The sequence below is a fragment of the Phalaenopsis equestris genome, unplaced genomic scaffold, assembly GCF_001263595.1.
Source record: "Phalaenopsis equestris unplaced genomic scaffold, ASM126359v1 Scaffold000224, whole genome shotgun sequence".
Classification (NCBI taxonomy): Eukaryota; Viridiplantae; Streptophyta; class Magnoliopsida; order Asparagales; family Orchidaceae; genus Phalaenopsis; species Phalaenopsis equestris.
This window is the reverse complement of record NW_018164666.1, coordinates 6,390,580-6,410,542: the sequence shown is the minus strand read 5'-3', so window position 1 is coordinate 6,410,542 and position 19,963 is coordinate 6,390,580. Positions and strand designations below refer to the sequence as shown.

Genomic DNA, 19,963 nt, shown 5'->3' with positions numbered 1-19,963 from the left:
TCAAAGATAGAATCAATCATATGAAAACATCTTATTTTGTGAATATGTTAGTACAACATAAGGGGATCAAATTCATTTTTACTCAATTACTCGATAAATCACATGAGAAAAAACTTCTTTTTTTTAAATTATCATATTACTTAAAGCATGATGAGAAGTCTTATGATCCATACATAACCTCATATTTTAAGAAATTAAGTTTTTTATTACAATATCATCTTCTATTTTAGCACCTAATGTAGTTATAGGATAATTTCAATTACTAAGCAAAACATATATGACTTCATAACGTATTCTCTAGGCTATGATTTTATTGGAAAGAAAATATGCACTATCAATTGCAATTTTGTGATTTGCACATACTGAAATATTGATGTAACTAATAAATAACTAAGTACTCAAAACTTATCTCCAATAACATTTAGCCTAAGCCAGACCAAGTTGTTAATACTATGCCCATGTACAATGTGTGAATCAACATATATAAGAATCGTGCAAGCAACATCCCCTCACAATAAATTTGCATATAGAGAAAAATGAGCTCAATCGGTAGCGGCTGCACCACGCTTCGTCCCTCCGAAAGCAACCGCAACCGATCAATGACGAGAGGGGAAGATAATGGATATGGATTACGGGTTGTATAAGCGGGCCCGTTATCCTATATTAATGTCGCTCCATCCGTCCTACTTGATGCAGCGAGTCGCCATGGGATATCCCTCTTCGTGTTATTCATGCGTCACATTTGGCGCTTTCTTTCTTCTTTTACCGTTTCTTCTCCGATCTCCGGCCGCCGTGAGTGCTCGGATTCTCCGCCTTCCGTCGAAGCCGGACCCGAAGGATGCTGTCGGCACAGCTCGCTGGCTAGCGGGGCAGAATATCTGGGGCGTCCTTAGGTTCTGTTCTTTTACATCTCGCGTTTCTTTCGGTATCCAGATTAGATTTTGGACCTAATTGCAATTGGTAGCATTGATGGTTGTTTACTTTCTGCCGAATTTTATTGTTTTGTCGATTTAAAGGTTTTTTTTTTTTTTTTGGTATGGTAAAATTGTTTGTGGGTTTGTGGTTGCAGTCAAGCTGGATTCTAGATTTTTTTTAACCTAAAGTGGGCACAAACACCATAAGAAAAGTTAAGTTTGCTAAAATATTTTCAATTAGATAAAATCGAAAAATCCTCTGAGAAAAAAAAAAGGGAGAGAATGACCTTACTAGCAGCTGAAACAACACCAAGGACAAATTTGCGTTTTTGTCGGTAATCATGTGCAATCACAAGCGGTCTTTAAGCTCCAACTCCTGTTGCATCAATTTCTACAGATATCTGGATGCCTAATCTTGACATAAAGAGGAGCAAATAGGTGTGCCGGATCTTACTTGATTAAGTAAGTAGAGTGGACTCGAGTCAGTGGGGACACTTGCCTTCATACCGGTCTGCCCATAGTTTTTGAACTTGTTGAGATATAGCAGGCGTATTTGATTCTGTTTTTATGTAAGTTAACCAATGATAAACCAAATGAACATAAGTTGTAAGCTTTTAAATATTAACGAATTGTTAAGTTAAGCAATTTGATTGGTTGAAAGTTAAGTTGACAAAGCTAGTGAAAATGATGGAGGAGGAAGGAGAGGATGGCTATGGAAGGCAAGCTTATGAGGCATTGGAGGTGCGCTCTGCTTAGCATGGCTTATCCATAAGTGAGGAAAAACTGTGTTTAGATTAGTCAGGCTTAGATGACGACGACGACGACGACAACAACAACAACAACAACAAAGGCTTAATCCCACTAAGTGGGTTCGGTTACATGAATCATTTTTCTTCATTTCATCCTATTTAAAAGTGTTTGTAAGGGAAAAAAAATTTCTTAAGCTGATAAATAAGCATGAACAGAATGGCACCAAATTTTTTTAAATATTTTATGCTGAGAGAAATTTGAGAGTGAACAAAAATCTCAGGTTAGATATGAAATAAAAGTTCAATTTTTGATATACTAGTAAAGATTCTTAGTAATTGGCTTTAATTTTTTATTTGATAGGTGTTTCTTTTCTTAGTATATTGAGATCAATTTGAATCCCAATATTTTGGGCTCCCTGATATCAAAGCTATCCTCTAGCGTGGATTGACTTCAATGTAGGCTCTTTGTTTTCTTATGTTTGATATTTGATAGTGTTGAATGTCTATCATTTAAGGGGGAGTAATGATTGAAGTGAAGAACTCTCGTGTGAGGGTTAATGTTGTTGAGATGTGCATGAGGGTGGGGAATAATTACATCTAACAGAAAAAATAATATTGTTTTAACATCAATATTGAAAGAAGTGTAGAGTTCCGACATACTAATAGCCCATTAGCTTAAGCTTTTTGATTGATGGATGTTCCTATATTCGTTTTTTTCTTATATTAGGCACAATTTAGGTCACTAGTGTTTCGTCCTCCTACTAGATGCTTACTTTTATTAGCTAAAATTTTACAAATTGTGCTTATCTGACTTTTATGCTCTCTATGTGGCAGCACAATCTCAAGTGATCAAGGAGGATCTCCTTTTGGGTAGTGTGGACGTTCTTTCTTATCTGAATTGTTGTTTCATTTAGTTTTGCGTTTGTGTTTTTATTTTTGTTCTTATTTGTGGTATGCAGAAATGTGGTTTCATTTAGTGATGGATTACCGGATGATGGGCGTGGTATTCCATATTTTTATTTAACAGAGCTAGACCCTACAGCAAGAGATGCTTTGAAGGATGCAAGGTCATCTTTTACTTTGAGTGAGCACCCACTTGGAACTTGTGGCAAAAAGGATCCTGAAAACCCAACATGTGCTAAGCTTACGCTAACTGGAAAGGTTTGTAATACATAAAATTTAAATGGATGTTTTAGTTGTAAAGCTTTTTTACAAGTCAAATTTAATGGTTTTCCATAGTTGTGGTGTACATGAGGAAACATCTTCTTATTTCTGGTTCATACACATGTTATTTATTCTCATGATGATTTATTTGCACTTTTCAGATTTGGTTTATCATGAAATGCATGGGTTTTATCTTCCCTTCTTGCTTCTGTTTTATATACATGTTATTTCTATTCTTTTTGATTTATTTTCAATTTTTCAGATTCTGTTTTATCAGGAAATCCAAAGTTTTCATTTTCCCTTTGAATTGGAAAACTTCTCTGTATATTATGATGTGATGATTTTGAACACACACACACTTAAAATTCAACATTCAATGTAGACCCCCTTCCTGGTACTCCGGTGTTGCGCGCGCTCACTCACGCACACAAATCAAATATTAAATAGCAAAAATTCAATATTCAATGTAGACCCCTTTCCTGGTGATCTAGTGTTGCGTATTGATATTTCTTAAATTAAATCCACTTGTCAGCACCTTAAATTCCTCAACGATAGTCTTTAGAGAAGAATTTTAACTGAGGGAATACAATAAATAAAGCAAATGAGGGAATACATCATTCTATTATGCTCTAACTTTTTTGAAAAACTTGGCTATACAATTTATCTGAAGGGCGTGAGCTTTGAGGGATTTTAGTTTGCTTCACTGTGATATAGAGTTATGGGTTCAGGTCCCAAAAATTAGCATTTCTGCAATATAGTGATAAGACTTCATTTAATGATCTCTTCTTTGGGCCCCACTTTGGTGTGATGCCTCAAGTGTTGGTGTCCCTTTCTTAGCTTTAAAATAAAAAGGAACTTCCTGTGATGTTTCTTTGTTGTCCTTCTGTTATGTGTGATCAAGCCTGAGTTTTTTGTAGTGGAGGTCTCAACTATTTTACAAATTTTGCTTGTGTTGCTAACTACTAAATGTTAGGGCTTTTGGGATCTATGCGTGAAAGAAGCTGGTAATTTAAAAGTTAATGTTGTCAGTGTTTTGAGCAAATAGGCTGAATGCCTTTTTCCTTTGCTTTCATTCCAATAAATAATAGTATGCACAATCTATTTTAGGTAACCTAATAAATATTCTTAATCTAGATAAGGAGAGAGTATGCACCATTAAAAGAAATAAATCAGAAGAGAGAAAATTGGAAATAATTTAAATAAGGATAAATAAGGAAGCTCATAATTATAGGAAACTCCTAATTCAACTGTCTGATTTCTGTGATTCTTGATTGATATCCCCCCTCAAATTGATGCCGACTAATCAAGAAACGACAATTTGCCAACAAGAAACTGATATTAGTTGTTTGAGAATTTGTTCACTTTAGGCCCTTTCACTATCACCTTTCCCGACAACTTATCATTTCCTTTGCAGATCAAGAGCAGAAAAGGTATAGAGAATCATATGTTGAATCATATCTTGTATGAGAACAGATTGATTATTTCCGATAACTGTGGATGTTGAACCAATATTATGAGAGTCGGATACCATAACATTAAGGGCTTGTGGTTTGCGGTTTGCGGTTTGGAGGTCGTATAGGACACTCCTTAATAATATGTCTATTTTTCTTGCAATAATTACAGAACTTCTTACTACATTGACGAACAATATGACCAAATTTTTTGCAGCTGTAACACTGTTTTGTTTCTTTCCCTCGGGTCTGAGGAGCATATGCAACATTAATTATTTATGATGATCCATTGACTGTATAGATAGCAGCTTGTGTCCCCGATCTTTGTTCTTCGCCCAGTAATTCACCGAAATATACCTCCAAATAAGGAACCAGATCTCTATTCAGCAACCCAACCCAAGCAGTTTCTTCAGGCCCGAGTTTCATCAAAAGCTGATCGTGGCAACTCACTTTATGAATAGCTTGAAGACAAGCTAAGCTCTCCTTTGACACCTTAACATAAATAATGCCAGAATATTCGCACGATAAATTTAGAAAGCCAAAATAATATTGTTCAGTTGAGAGATTACATTGACTATAATTACTCATATCAAGTTCCAATTGAAATCGTCTTGTAGTATTATCTTGATTGTAGACGCGCTTCAAGTTTTTTCACATTTCTTTAGTCGTGCCAAAGGATCGTAAATTGTTCACCATATGAGCCTCAATAGATCCCAAAATCCAAGAAACAATCCGAGCTTCATTTGTCTTCCATTGACCAAGATCTTTCGGCTCTGTAGGTGCTGGAGAAGACCCATCAATATGACCCTAAAGCTCCTTCCCTTTCAAAAACATTTTGAACTGAAATTCTCATGCTGCATAATTCTTTCCCCTTAAATCTGATAGCTAAGACTTCAAAAGATATTCTAAAAAGAATTGTCGCTCACAAGTTGATTTCCAAGAAAATCGTTGATCGAAATCAACATGAAGCTAAAGAAAACCAAGAGATCCAAAAAAATCCAAAGAAACCTAAAGAAAACCAAAGAGAACCAAAAAGTCGTGCACTGCCTTGAATTCGATCCGAGACCAAAGGAGATGAATCGGAAGCCGAAGCCTACGATCCTTGAGTGCGACAAAGAAGCCAAAGTCGAAGCCGAAGCCGGTGATTCTTGAGTGGAAGCAGTTGAAGACTCACAAGAAGTAGTTTGAGGAAGACTCGTTGGAAGTATTCGAAGGCGGAAGAAGCAGTCTAAGATGCTGCAGAACACAGTAGACGAAGCGGGCGATGAAGGAGCGATGAATCAGCCGAAAATGCCTCAGAAGCAGTGAAGGCTAGTGAAGACGACGATGGCGTTTGGATGAAACCGAAGTGGTCGAGGCTGACTAAGCGGATGAAGCCGAAGTGAAAGAACTAGTCGAAGATGCCGCAGAAGCAACGAAGGCTAGTGAGGACGACGATGGCGTTCAGATGATGCAAAAGTGGATGAAACGGACAAAACTCTCGGTGATTTGCAGTCGAAGACGTAGGAAGCAACCGACGAAGATATAATGAGCTCGAAGATGAAGACGAAGATATAATGAGCTCGAAGATGAAGACGAACAATTCCCAAAGGCTAGGGAAGAAAACGAAAGATTTAGACTGGAAAGATTCGACGTGGTTTTGATACCATGTCAACGTTTTGAGCAAATAGGTTGAATGCCTTTTTCTTTTGCTTTCATTCCAATAAATAATAGTCTGTACAATCTCCTAATAAAGATTTCTAATTTAAATAAGGAAAGAATATGTACAATAAAAAGAAATAAATCAGCAGAGAGAAATTTGAAATAATTTAATTAAGGATAAATAAGGAAGCTTCTAATTATAGGAATCCTCTAATTCAGCTTGCTGATTTCTGTGATTCTTGATTGATAGATGTAAAATAATTGGAGTAAAAAAATCAAGAAGTTCTAAGGAAGCCTAGTGTACGTTACCATCTGTTTGTATGTTTTACTTCATCTCTTGAAATTATTGATGATTTTTTATATAACTTTATTACTAGGATCTTAGCTTAATTTTATGAGTTTTCTTCTCTCTTCTCTTTCAATGGCTTCAGAGTTGCTGTAATGTTTCTTTTTTGTTATCTTCCACCTTGGCTTCCTAATGCCATTCATTTTCCCCCTAATACGTGATAATTTTTGTTTATATTTGGCAGCTCTCTTAAAACATTGTGTGGACAATACAAAGTGTCATATGTCTAACAGTCTAAGTCTTGCATTAGTGTTGGAATGAGTTGCTAGTAATAATTTTTCTCTAATCGAGTACAAGTACTTTTGAGATAACTTGCTGAAAGTTTTAGAAGTCTTATGATTAGACAATTATTCTGCTAAAAATATCATGGCACATGATGAAGTATTTATTTGAGCTTAATTGGACTTGCCAATCATCACGTGCGACCCACCAACCACCTTATTAAGTTATACTTCCCAAGTAGAAGGGTTTAGGAGAGATCTCAAGGATGAGAGATTCAGAGTAAATGATTTCTCATAATTTTGAGTGAGAATCCCATTTATCTCGTATAATTTTTTTTCATAATAATGAAATCCCTCTTCATGTCTATTTTCATTTCTACCTGTTTTTCATTGGGCTACACCACCACTTGATCCATTACAGTTCCATTTGATGATGGTTTATAAAATCTATAGCAAAATACACATTAAGTTCTATCATATTATACTTAACATCATATTGCTATTATTTGATGCTATATGCTTCATCATTGGCAGAAAGATGGAGGGGTTGGAGATGGCCCTCTTCCCTCTCCATTTGAATAAGTCCACTTGTGACCACATATAGTAGAAAAATGTCAATCTGGTCCCCTGAGCTATTTTAGTCGCAGGATCTATAATGTCAATTCAATCTCCAGTCCTCCATGGGAACTATTTTATCACATATTAAAAATCTCTGAGGATTAATTTGACACTCTTTGGGACTAAAATGGTCTCATGTAAATAGTCAATGGATTATTTTGGCATTTTTCTTCTATAAGTAGTATGACAGCTTCGTCTATAAACTTTTTTGTTGTTTAGTATGAAAGTTTACCCATTCAAAATTTTGATAAACTCTTTACCCATGTTACTGTAAATGTTGATTTCACCACTGCGCAAATTCACTTGACACTGACAAAGTGTAATCAACTTAAAATACAGCTGAAATTGGTGGATAATTCATCTGCCGAAATTCAGTTTGCAAAGAATGCACTTTTCAGCAAGCATCCTGAAATGGAAGGTACTATTCTGGTCAACCATCGCCTGAAAGACAAGAAAATGCCTTTTTATGTAAATTTTTTTGTTTAAACTTTCAGCAACGATGTCATTTCTACTGAATTTTTGCTGCCTTTTCATATTTTTTGGCTGCAGACTGGCCAATTGGTCACAACTTCAAAATTTTCAGATTGGACATTGAGAATATATTCCTGATTGACTGGTACGGTGGTGCCAAACCTATAACTCCACCACAATACCTCAATAATGGAAAGTGAGTTCAAAATTATTATTCTATATCGTATGGACTTATTAAATTTTTCTGTAGATGATTGAAAGAGCTGTTATAGAGGACATCTAGCAGGCATGTTGTTTTTATCTAATGCTGCTTTTCACAAACTGCTCTTTTCTTGCTGTCAGGAACGGAAGCACTTCTTCCTCTTAATTTGCTGACATTAAATTCATCATGCCCGTAGCCAACAGTCTTAAAGCTCACTTGGTTGAATTTACAAAAATCAAAATCATTCCCATCCATATATTCTATAATGTACAGGTCTATGCCTATATCCAGTGCTGTAATCATGTCTACTATTGCCAAATGTAATTGCTTCTGTGAAATTTCCTAATGTTTGTTGATAAAGTTTGAAAATTATCATTTCTGTATCAATAAGACGCGCCATTTACATTAAATTAATAATAATATTTATGCAGATGTCTTTTCTTACTTCATTTTATAGCTAGTTCTCTCAATGCCATTTCTGTTTTTTGCTTCTGAGATATGGCTGGCTCGATCTTAAAATGTTTTACCAAAGTTTCTTTTTTCCCTTAGTAGCTAATCGTACATGTGTTTGCAGCTAATTATATTCATTAATGCAAAGCTCCTTAATTGATTTGTGTGTCCAGGATGTACCATCTATTTATGCTTTAATTCATTGATGGAATAAGCACGGGAATCCTAAAATTTGGAGGCGCGTGAATCTTTGGCATGAATTGAATAATTTTTGGCTCACTCTTCTGTAGATCAGGCTAGAAAACATCATAATCTGTTTTAGTGAGCTTTGGATACAGCTCTCAGCTTTCTATTGCAGATTACCAAAATAGTAGGAGTTTTAGTGAGCTTTGGAGGCAGAACTTGGTTCGTCTCTTAAGCATGAATGATAGTCAGTCTTAGGAAAGAGTAATACTATCACGCTGGATAACCTGTTTGAAATTATAGTTGAAACTGGCAAAAGAATCATAAGGAAACAAAATTTAGAAGGCTGCATGATAATTTCATGGAAGATTTAGTTTTCTTCAATTTACAGAATAACTTTGCCAATTGAGCATCAGGATACGGCAAGGATTATCGCCAACAACTCCTAGCTCGCTGCCTCAGTTATCCCGATTTAATCGTTATATGCGCCTTTAGGTGACATTAAATTTCAAACTTGCTTCCCCACTTTTCCCCTCAAGCCAAAGTTTCTATTGAGATGCACTTCTTTTTCTAATGGAATTGCCAAAAAAAAAAAAAAAAAAGCAGGCCTTTAAAAACAATAACCCCACAAAATTCTCTCATGTGTTTACAAATCAAACACCCAAAAAATTTGATATTTATATATATAACACCTTGGTGTCATAAATCTAATACTCATGAAAAGGTGTATTTCAGTTTAAACAAAGTGAATGTGATATTTTTGATGTAATGATTAAGATTTGAGTGGTATACATTCATATTTACATGCATACCACTTATGTAAACACATGAAAATTGAGTGGTATGTATGAAAATTTCTCTTAAAAAAAAAGAAGAAACAGGCAGAGGAAGAGCTGCTTGGATCACATTAATCAACCTGTTCATATTTTAGTTGAGCAACATCAAAATTTCTACGAGAAGACGATCCATAGTCTTTTGGCCTTCATCGAGCCAATTCATCCCGTGTGTATTAATCCAACTAAATTTTACCAAACATTAATTATCTAATTATAAGCTTGACGTAACTTTGTTTTTAAATAAAGGGTGTAATCTAAATTACCACGCAAGCTATAACCCGTATTTAAAAAGTTTGAAAATTTAAAAAATGTTAATCATAAAGTTTATATTTATGCATATTTGTTCCATTATAAGCTGAACATTGTGATTCCCGTGCAGGACTTGAGGATGAGTAGCTCCTTCATGGAAAGTTCATCCATTGAAATAAAGGTCTCAGTTTTCTTTTATAATTTGCTTGCTACCTATAAGCGAAGACTTTTTAGCTTAGAGATCCTAATGAACTATTGGTCAAAAATAGACGACGAAGATGTCGTCTGCCTTCTAATTGATTTTTCGCTGCCTCAAAATTTTTTCTATAGCTCATATCAACTCGAAAATAAAAATGTTGCTATCATAACGTCCATATTTAAGGACTTTTTGGGTTTAATTTATTTTTTAAATTTTTAAAAACATATTTATTTAATATGTTTTTAATATATATAAAAAATAGACATGTTTTTGAAAACACTAAAAAACAATAATATCAAATATACCAAACACATGTTGTTTTATACCAAAATCTAAATAAAAAAATAAACATAAAAAATAGAAAACAAAAAATAAAAGTATGGGATGACTCTTTGGTTTTTTGTTTTTTATTTTCTTATTTTAATTTTATTTTCTCTTTATTTTGATTTGAAATAAATATGTTTGATATATTTAATTAATATACACTTAAAACACCTATATATTATTTTGAGTGTTTTCAAAAATATATTTATTTGTTTTTTGAAAAAAATAAAAAAAAAGTATTTAAAACAGATTAAACAAACATATTTTTAAAAATTAAGGATAAAATAAAAAACAAAATTAATCCCAAACAAGCCCTAACTAAATGGGCTTAATAAACTCATTTATGTTAAAAAAAGAAAATAATACATTTTTGTTTAAATAAAAAGAAAAAATTAAATTTATAAAATATGTTTAAATTTAAAAAGAAATAAAAATACTTATTAAGATTCATTATGTTTTCTATTATATTTTAAGAATTTTTTTTATAATATCTTTTATTAAAATTGATGGAGACATAAGTTTCCATTTTCTTAACAGATTTCTTTAGCATTCACCCAACTAGTTTCATGTCCTGCACAACTGAATCAAATTAAAAGCCCCTACTTAATATTGGCGACTTTTCATCCAACTGGCATGATTTTTAAGCTGAATCCATCCATAACCACCCAACCAGCTTCATGTTTAACGTGATAAATCAAACTGAAAGTCTGAAAGTTCCCAATGGGAAAATGGATGCATCTACCTTGTTTGGCATGAAGAAAATAAAATATTTGAAAATATAAAAAAAAAATACAAAATTGCATTATGAATTTAGGAAAACAAAAAATTTCGTGATTTTTTCTCTTTTCTTTCTTTGTCGTAAAAATAAATAGTGATATAAAACTCCTTTAGGAGTTGTTCGACAGTACATTGGAATAGGATTAGTACCTGATTTATGTAGTCCAACCAAACACAAATATGGAGGAGTTTCATGAATTTTCAGATTTAAAGCAGCAAAATGTATAGAAAGGAAAAAATAAATTTAATGAATTTATGATTTAAAATCTAGTTGCACCTAAACACCAACCCCCTTGTGCAAGGAATTCTTCTCTCTTAGATTCTAACTCCTTTTACCAATCAGAAGCTCAAAGAGAAGACCAAATCTCCTATTTGACCCAAGGGCTGTATAACTTTGAAATAATCCATCCCTCCTACCTAAAGCTCCAAGTGCTAACTATCCTTTAAAACCAATATCAATAAATCTCTTAAAACAAAACATACATTTTTATCTCATCCTAATCTCCCCCAATTCCCAAATAGCATTCATGCCTTTCACAACACTCCTAACCACAACCTTTCTCCTCCTCTGTTTCACGCCTCCGTCCTCCTCCTTCCCTTCCAACCCATGGAGCTTCTTCCAAAACCTCACCGGCTGTAACCCCGGCGACTACAACCCCCTCCTCCCCAACCTCAAATCCTACCTCCACCGCTTCGGCTACCTCCCTTCCCCTCCCTCCAACTTCTCCGACCTCTTCGACTCCGATCTCTCAGCCGCCCTCCTCTCCTACCAGCACAATCTCGGCCTCCCTCCCACCGGCTCTCTTGACACCGAAACCCTCTCCCTCCTCTCCCTCCCCCGCTGCGGCCTCCCCGACATCACCCCCAATTCCACCCTCCGCGGCCGCCATCTCTACTCCTACTTCGCCGGAACCCCTTCCTGGCCCTCAGACAAACGCACCCTCACCTACACCTTCACCACCACCTCCTCCGTCTCCATCGATAAACCGACCCTTCAAGCCGTCTTCGCTCGTGCCTTCGCCCGCTGGTCCAACGCCACCACGCTTAATTTCACGGAAATTTCCCCGCCGGATTCCGATAACGCCGACATAACCATAGGGTTTTACGGCGGAGATCACGGCGACGGGGAGGCTTTCGATGGGGTATTGGGGACGCTCGCGCACGCCTTCTCGCCGACGGACGGTAGGTTCCATCTGGACGCAGCGGAGCATTGGGTGGCGAGAGGGGATGTTACGGCGTCGGAGGATGGGTACGCGGTGGATTTGGAATCGGTGGCTGTACATGAAATTGGGCATTTGTTAGGGTTAGGGCACTCGTCGGTTGCGGAGGCGGTGATGTATCCGTCGTTGAAGACGAGGACAAGGAAGGTGGAGTTGATGGGGGATGATGTGAAGGGGATTCAGGGGCTGTATGGCGGGAATCCGAATTCTGTAGTGGAAACCAAGGGGAGAAGTAGCTCGGAGACGAGCGGTGGAGTTTCGGTAGCGGCGGCGTTGAGAGCGGTGGGGACGACAATGGCGGCGGCGGCAGTCGCGGCGGCCTTTATGTTGTAGGAATTTGGGTTCGCCTATTTCATCTACCAGAAAAATTTGCTCAGGCATGCATCTGCCGTAGGTTATATTACAGAGATGTTACAGAAGTGTAACCTATCTATAATCTCTTAATATCTTCTCAATAACCTCCGACGTTACAGTTCTGCGTACGTTTTGCGTAAGCAAATTTTTCTCCTCATCAACACACTATTCTTTCTTAGGATTCGGATTTATTTTGGAGCTTTGTTAAGCTAATGAGCATAATAGTATATAACAATTATTTAATCTGATAATATTTTTTTTGCTTATCGACTTTTATATATTTTTATATTTTATGGTGATGGAATAATGATAAATATTAGAATTATGGATCTTTATATTTTTCAATTTATGCCGTCCAGTAATTACTTATTTAGGTACGTTTTCTTGTAGTTAAAGGCTTTAGTTTGAAAGAAAAGGGAAAGTTCTCTTTACTCGGAGTGAACATTGAAGCCTGTAAACAATTTTATTTGGCGAAATAACCAAATTGCTCAACTTAAAATAAATAAATAAATAATAGTTACATGCAGAGCACAACAAACATTGCTATTTATAAATCAAGTGTTGCGGTTGTTTCAAACCAAAAGGCTAAATGCTTTTAGATTCTACCGAAACATATTGGACTAAAAAATATTACATCCGCATGTCAGAACGGTCAACAGCTAGGCATCATGTCGCCGACATGTAAGGCGAGTTGGTGCCCGGCGGTTGACCGTCCAGACGTGCGGTGTCCAATATAAAATTTTCTCAAATATGTATGCCAGAGTTGAAACTCATGACCTCTGCCTCTTTGTTGGTCGCATGCGCTCCCAACTAGCATATTAAAATTAGTTATGTTGCTTGTGTAGCTTAAGATTTTAGAAAAAAGAATATTTTCAATAATTTACTTTAAGAATTCGAATTTGACTATTTATAAGATTAACATCTCTTAAATTTTTAATTTTCATTAATTTTTGAAATTCACAATAAAATTAAATTTGTGCTTTTTCACCAGTGCAAAAATACCAACAATTTGAAATGGCACACGTAAATACTCAATTTGATAGTTCATAAGAATGATATGCATGCTATGTTTGCAAATAGATACAAATTGAATGTTATATGCTTAATTATCTCAAATTAGTAGAAGCTGCAAAGAAGGAAGTCAATCAAATTATTTGTAATATTTATTTAGAATGTATTTTAATTTAAAATGGATCCAAGTAAATGATATTTGAACTTCTTATCGTACTAATTGAACAGTTAATTATCTGAGATATTATTAAACTAAAATTTCAAATAAGTTTGTGATAAAATTTGGGTAGCCCGTGGAACCTCTTAACTTCATTGTACATGTTGGCTTTGGCAAGGATAGAATGGCTTTCACCTTACATGGATTTGTTTTAACTCAATGATTGGAAACAATGAAACCAAAGAAGTATACATCTTCCATTGCAAAGGCACATTTAGGCCGGTTAAGAAACAGCTTATGGTCTTTCAAGATCGATAAAATCAGTCTTAGATTATATATATGAGCTATCATGGGGAACTATACATTAGAATGTCATCAAAATAAGCTGCACAAAAGTCTCCAATGAAATGTTTAAGTACATTAATCTCATGAATGTACTTGGTGTGTAACACAATCCAAAGGGCATGCTGGCTACCCATAGACGCCTTCATGCGTTTTGAAAGCAGTCTTCCATTCATCTCCTTCACAGATTTGAATTTGATGGTAGCCACTTCATCGAGTTTAAAGAAAATAGTGGATCCATTTAATTTGTGTAAGAGTTCATCTAACCTTGGCTTGGGAAATCAAAATTTAATTGTGATTTTTTGAATTGCTCTACTGTATATAAATAGCCTCCATGTACCATATTATTTTGGAACAATGAGTGCAGGCACGACACAAGGGTTGAGGCTCGGTTGGATCAGTTGTTTCCTTAGCAACTCTTGTATTATTTCTTGCAAAACCCGATATTCCTTTAGTTATGTAATTTATATTGAGGTTGATTAGATAACAAATCTATGCATGAAATCCATCTGATGTTGAATTTCATGTTCTGGTGACAACTGATTTGGTAAATCAACATGCACAACTTCATCAAATTGTTGTAGCAAGACATATACGTCCTTAGGAATATTATTGCATGAACTGTTTGTTTTGGCAACCAAAACAACAAATAGACTTTCTATAGATTTTTACGTTGTTAATATTTGAGATCCTGTGATAATAGTATAAAGAACATTCATCTTTGGTGGGATATTTTTTTTGATTGGGTCAACCATAGATCTCGAAAGACTTCTATCTTTCATAAACTTATGCAAACATACATTTACAAATTTCAAAATAATATACATAAATATATATAGTTGAATGTATATAAATAAATAATTTTACTAAAAACACATGTATATTTTAGTTTATAGTAAAGTGAACATGGAGCACATCAATCCTATGGTTATATTGATTTTTATTTGTGATTTGGGTCGAGTTGAATGTAAAACATGATAAATTTGCATAACAATATCAATTAAACAATATACCGATAGGATTAGAATAAAACTTTATAAATCCATACAAGAATGTTTTGGTTTGGTTCAATTTAGTGTGCAAACTTTTCAATTTCATGTATTAATATCAAACACATACTATAAAATTCATTGGGATTGGAAGCACTATGGAATTTGCATAAAATATTTCAATTTTAACTTAAATTGCATGGAAACATATTGAATTTGCATTGTAACATTACTAGAACAAATAAAAAATGTAATAGAAATGAAATCCCTATGATTCTATGCAAGGATGTTCTCAATTTTAACAAAAACTTCATGAAATTTTATTGATTTTCAAGTGAAAATGTATAGAATGTGCAATGGAATGTGAGAGAAACAAAAGCTCTCAGATTTAAGAAGAAAGTTTATGGAATTATATCTTATCCTTTAAATTTAAGAATTCAGATTGCTTGCCATGAATTGTATATCGAATCCCTCCTTAATGCCCTCGGTTTGCTTTAGAAAAACACCTTGGTGCTCTTGTATTGAGAAGAAATTAAGAAATTTAGGAAGAATTTCACTTGGAATCAAGAGAGGGAGAATGAGAATCGATTGGGGCGTGAATTGGGAGAAATATTTGCGTTCGTAAGACATATGTAGAGTTGCGTATATATTAGGTTATTTGAAGGGTACAGGTAGGTTGCACTTAAGTTGCATGAAGAATTACAAGGGGTATAACCTAAATGTAACCTACATGTACCCTCCTAATAACCTAATATGTACGCAATTCTACGTACGTCTTACGTACGCAAATATTTCTCGTGACTTGGAGTGGTGTAGGAGGAGTAACGACAGGTTTAAATGAAGTAGTGGAGTGGCTTGTAGAGTTAGTGGGGTAGAATGAGGTTGTGGTGGAAATTATAATAGTATTAGTTGACCACAAATGCCATAGTTTGAATGCAATAGTTGCAAGCGGTGGTTGTTGATGGTCAGTGGTCAAAGATGATAGGTAGTTACAGCGGGAAGTGGTTGATGGTGACTGATGAACTGTGGTCGATGATGAATGACAGTTAGGGTGGTTGGTGTTACCCATCAAGTCTTCTCCAGAACATGATTTGGAGTTTCACTACTTCTTCTTCTCTTCCTCGCCCCTCGCCCGGTTAATTTGGTCTTTTGGAGCATAACTTCCCTAATTATCTAATCAGACGGTCCGTGTCTCTCAATCAAAGATGATTTTTAAGGATTTGGGTGCTTTAATGACTACTGAATTGTGTGATCTTATGCTGGTTAGATTCCTCTCATCGAAATGCTCTATTTGAATATAAATATATCAAATTTTGAATTTAATTTGAAGCTTAAATTAATGATCTAAAGCCTCCAATTATGTTTCAATAGCTTGATCCAAGCTTGATTGAACAAAAAATGACCTAATTTTAGAGTTTCCAAGCTTGTCACATCGAGATAGTCAGTTTCACTATAAACATGTTGAAATCATGGCCCAGATTATCTTCAATTTGAATTTGATTATAAAATATTTATTATTTAAAAATGTATTGAAATTCGTGCTAGATGATAATAATTTCAAGATGACGCATCAGTTCTCAATGCTAACAACGAGTTACCTTTGTGATTAATTGATTCAAGTAACACTTTCCATTGGATATTTGAGCTGATGTTGAACCACGGCCTAAGGCAATTTTATTTGTTGAATATTTTTTGATGGCTCTCATTCTTCTATACTTAAGTGTTGATGGTTGTTATTTAAGTGAAGTCTTAAATGTAGCTCACTAACAGCAAAGGGTCTATTTGGTTGCAAGTTGTTACCAATAAGGTGCTAATGAAATGCATGAATTTTGAATTTTTTTTGTTTAGCCGGAAGCAAACAAAAGTTAAGGTAAACTTTCAATCTATTTGGATTTCCCTTTTGAGTTTATTTTCAATGTATTTGAAATTCGTTCTATTTGGAAGAGTTTCAAAGGCACAACTTATTTTAAGCACAACCCTACGTTGCCATTGCTAATGACCACTGCTAACTGTCGCTCGCCTTCAGCCCTAGCTGACACCTCTGACCATCCTCCCGCTACTGTCGATGCCAACTTCCATCATTACTATATGTTGCTCTCCTTCTCTACTGATTCTAGATACCATCAATCACCACCTGCTGTGTTGTCCACCGCGATCAGCCACTTACCATCACCAAAAGTAATTTAACCAAACATGAAACAAATAAACTCAATTTTTTAACAAAAAATCAAATACTTCAAAATTTTAATTAATTGCAACAAACAACTCCTAAACAAATTGGCTGAAGGAAGTACATCAAATCTTGATAGATTTTTTTGCCATTTATTGAAAAAGAAAGCTTTAAGATACAGTGATTGTGCATTTTTTTTCAAAAGCTCATCTAGAGCTAATGGATTCTAAACATTCGACGAAAGTGCACAACAAAATGCTGGAACTTGAGGCTGTTATATCTGCCCTTGGGATGAAAGAGGATAATAACTTGGAATCGTGACTAAACTCTTCCAAATTACATTTTGTTTTTATAGATGAACTTTATATGATTGAAAAGAGTAATCTTTGTTAATTTTTTTAATTTATGCAAATATAAATTTTATTTGAGGTCCCAAAAAAAAATTTCTAACAATTTCTTTTTAGTTTCTTTTTAAAATTTTTTGGATAAGCCTTACATCATTATTTTTAACTTTATAAACTTTGACAAATACATGAATAATGATTTATCATTTATCACTTTCATCTAGAAACTTTTTTTTTTTTTTTTGTCTTTTTAGGAATTGTGAATAAGCTGAACTTCTTTATTTTTAACTTTAAGAACTTTAACAAATAAATGAATGATACTTTGAACTTTAACAGATACATGAATGATGGTTTATCAGTTGTCATTTTCATCTTCTCTCCCCTTAGGGCATTTTCAAGCTCTGTGTTTTTAAATTTTTTGTCCTTACGTAGGAAGCCTCCAGCAATTTATGCGTCATGCACACCTTTGTAGTCGATCTTTGGATTGATGCTTTCCACAAATCAACCAAAATCTAAAAAACAATTTCAATAAACTTGAGTGGCGTGCTCTTCTCTCTAATATTGAATACAAAAGAGAATTAATCATATGGATCATCATCTATCATTCTGAATGATAATTAACGAATGAGGGCACTAGAAAACTACATTTTTAAGACCTCTGAAGAAGCACACATATGGTGATCTTTATTTCAGGTCAATAATGCCATCACCCTTAGATTTCATTGGAGGTGTATACAAGTTGAGTCGTGTTTGAGTCTCACCTAACTCAAGCTATACTCGTCTGTCAAAATGCAAGCTCAAGTTAAGCTCGTATAATGAGCTTGACCTCAACTCGCAATGATGACATCTGGCTAGAGAAGGAGTGTTATTACAGCTCACCAAAGAAAGCATTGACGTGACCATCGATCAAGTAGTTGAGAGCACGCTCACGAATGGACGAGTTGAGCTGAGACAAGTTTGAACTCGAGCTCGCTTAATTCCCTAGCTAGAGTTTGTGCTCAAGAGCTCATGGATTGATAAGCTCTACTCACGAGCTGGTTAATGCCTCAAGCTCAAGCTAGCCCGGTTTATTTACACCCCTAGATTTCATAACAATTTTTTTAATTCTATCAGTAATGCACATTTTAAAGTTTCTCAAATGGCAATATATAATATATACACAATGCCAAATCATGCCTAACCCATCTTTGATAACTCTCAAATCTTCTTCAATCACAATTGAGCAATATTTGAACCATTTTTGGTATATCATAAACTTTTCTTAATGACAATAGAGCTTATGTTTTAAAGCATGAAGCCTACTTTTCATCTTGTTTGCCAAAGCAAAAGAAAGTCACTTACTTTCAAAGATAATGATTGAAGAGAGATCATTGTTTGCTATAGACTGAATGAGCATATGCCTTGCAATCATCAATACTACGCAATGCCAACTAAAGAGAAAGGGTCTTGGAGCCGATACCATTGAAATGTTGCATAATTATTCGACAAATGAGTATCATGTTCATATTCAATAGAAAAATTTTAGGCATATTTATCGTTAAAAACAAATAACTGATATATTTCTCCAATTGTCACTATAATGAGAAGTTGTGAAGTCAAATTTTTATTTGAAAATCTATTAATTAATGTTATTAAACACTTCATAATAAAAATATCACAACAATAAAATCATATAATCAATGCGTGCTTACCCCCTTTTATTAAAAAAATGATAAAAAATCATTACACATATTTAAAATATTACCATTACATTAATGTGACTTATTGTGCTTGTTAATATAAAAAAGTATGACTTAATTAATTTTTAAATATCATTTTTAAGAAAGAGTTTATTAGAAAAACTTATAACGAAGACAATTTTTAACATTAAATAAAAAAGAAAATTTTCCAGTTGCATCATTGATGATGCCTTACAGAACCTTCTTATCCAATCTATAAAGTAATACAAAGTTCCCAAAATTTCATCATCAAGAGAAGCTTCCCCTCACAAATCTGGTCAACAAATTCAACTAAAATTCACGCGTCCAAGCCTTCTAGTAATCCAACAAACATAGACCATCCTCTCTTTCTGCATCACATACTTTATAAATATGGCTCAATCTCCTCTTCGTCTTCATCCTGATATTTCCTCTACATACTAATCCATGGAGGGCACCACCCCGTTCGAGAACTCGTGGGCTGACCAGTGGGACTATGGCGACGGCCCGGTGTCGACGAAGAAGAGCCACGGCGGAGCGAAGAAGAGCGGCGTTGAGAAAACGAAGGCGGTGGCCGTCACAGGGCTGAAGAAGGTGAAGAAAGGCACCTCTGATGGCTTCAACTGGATCAAGGACAAGTACCAGAAGAGAATCCATAAGCAATGACAGGGAGAGGATATAATTTTAAGGTTTGTTATGGCTGACAATAGATTCATTGGTTGGTTTATGTTATGCTGCTTTGTTAGGATTAAAATAAGTGATTGATGCTTCTGTTTTGTAGAATGATGCTAGTAAATTGCTTGTATATTTGTAGTTAATCTATTTTTAACTTTTGTAAATTCATTTCTGAGAAATATATATATATATATATCAAATACATGAAT

General features: G+C 34.7%; 2 protein-coding genes across 2 annotated transcripts; both read left to right on the top strand.

The window, feature by feature from the left end:
- The first annotated feature begins 482 nt into the window (after positions 1 to 482).
- On the top strand, positions 483 to 8,205 carry LOC110023571 (protein CREG1). Its single transcript, XM_020723052.1, has 6 exons — positions 483 to 893; positions 2,498 to 2,533; positions 2,623 to 2,824; positions 7,444 to 7,522; positions 7,654 to 7,771; positions 7,918 to 8,205. Exons 1-6 carry the CDS (start codon positions 619 to 621, stop codon positions 7,940 to 7,942), a joined length of 735 nt encoding a protein of 244 aa, XP_020578711.1. The 5' UTR covers positions 483 to 618; the 3' UTR covers positions 7,943 to 8,205.
- Positions 8,206 to 11,058: 2,853 nt separating this feature from the next.
- Positions 11,059 to 12,611, top strand: LOC110023451 (metalloendoproteinase 2-MMP-like). The gene has a single exon (XM_020722880.1). The coding sequence runs from the start codon at positions 11,323 to 11,325 to the stop codon at positions 12,346 to 12,348; it is 1,026 nt and encodes a 341-aa protein (XP_020578539.1). The 5' UTR covers positions 11,059 to 11,322; the 3' UTR covers positions 12,349 to 12,611.
- Positions 12,612 to 19,963: the final 7,352 nt, after the last annotated feature.

What these genes read in the sequence shown, in the direction of transcription:
- LOC110023451 (XM_020722880.1), top strand. Translation starts at nt 11,323, where the DNA reads ATGCCTTTCACAACACTCCTAACCACAACCTTTCTCCTCCTCTGTTTC.
- LOC110023571 (XM_020723052.1), top strand. Translation starts at nt 619, where the DNA reads ATGGATATGGATTACGGGTTGTATAAGCGGGCCCGTTATCCTATATTA. An exon ending in AGCTTACGCTAACTGGAAAG is followed by an intron (nt 2,825 to 7,443) that starts GTTTGTAATACA and finishes CTTAAAATACAG; the next exon opens with CTGAAATTGGTGGATAATTC. An exon ending in CAAGCATCCTGAAATGGAAG is followed by an intron (nt 7,523 to 7,653) that starts GTACTATTCTGG and finishes TTTTGGCTGCAG; the next exon opens with ACTGGCCAATTGGTCACAAC.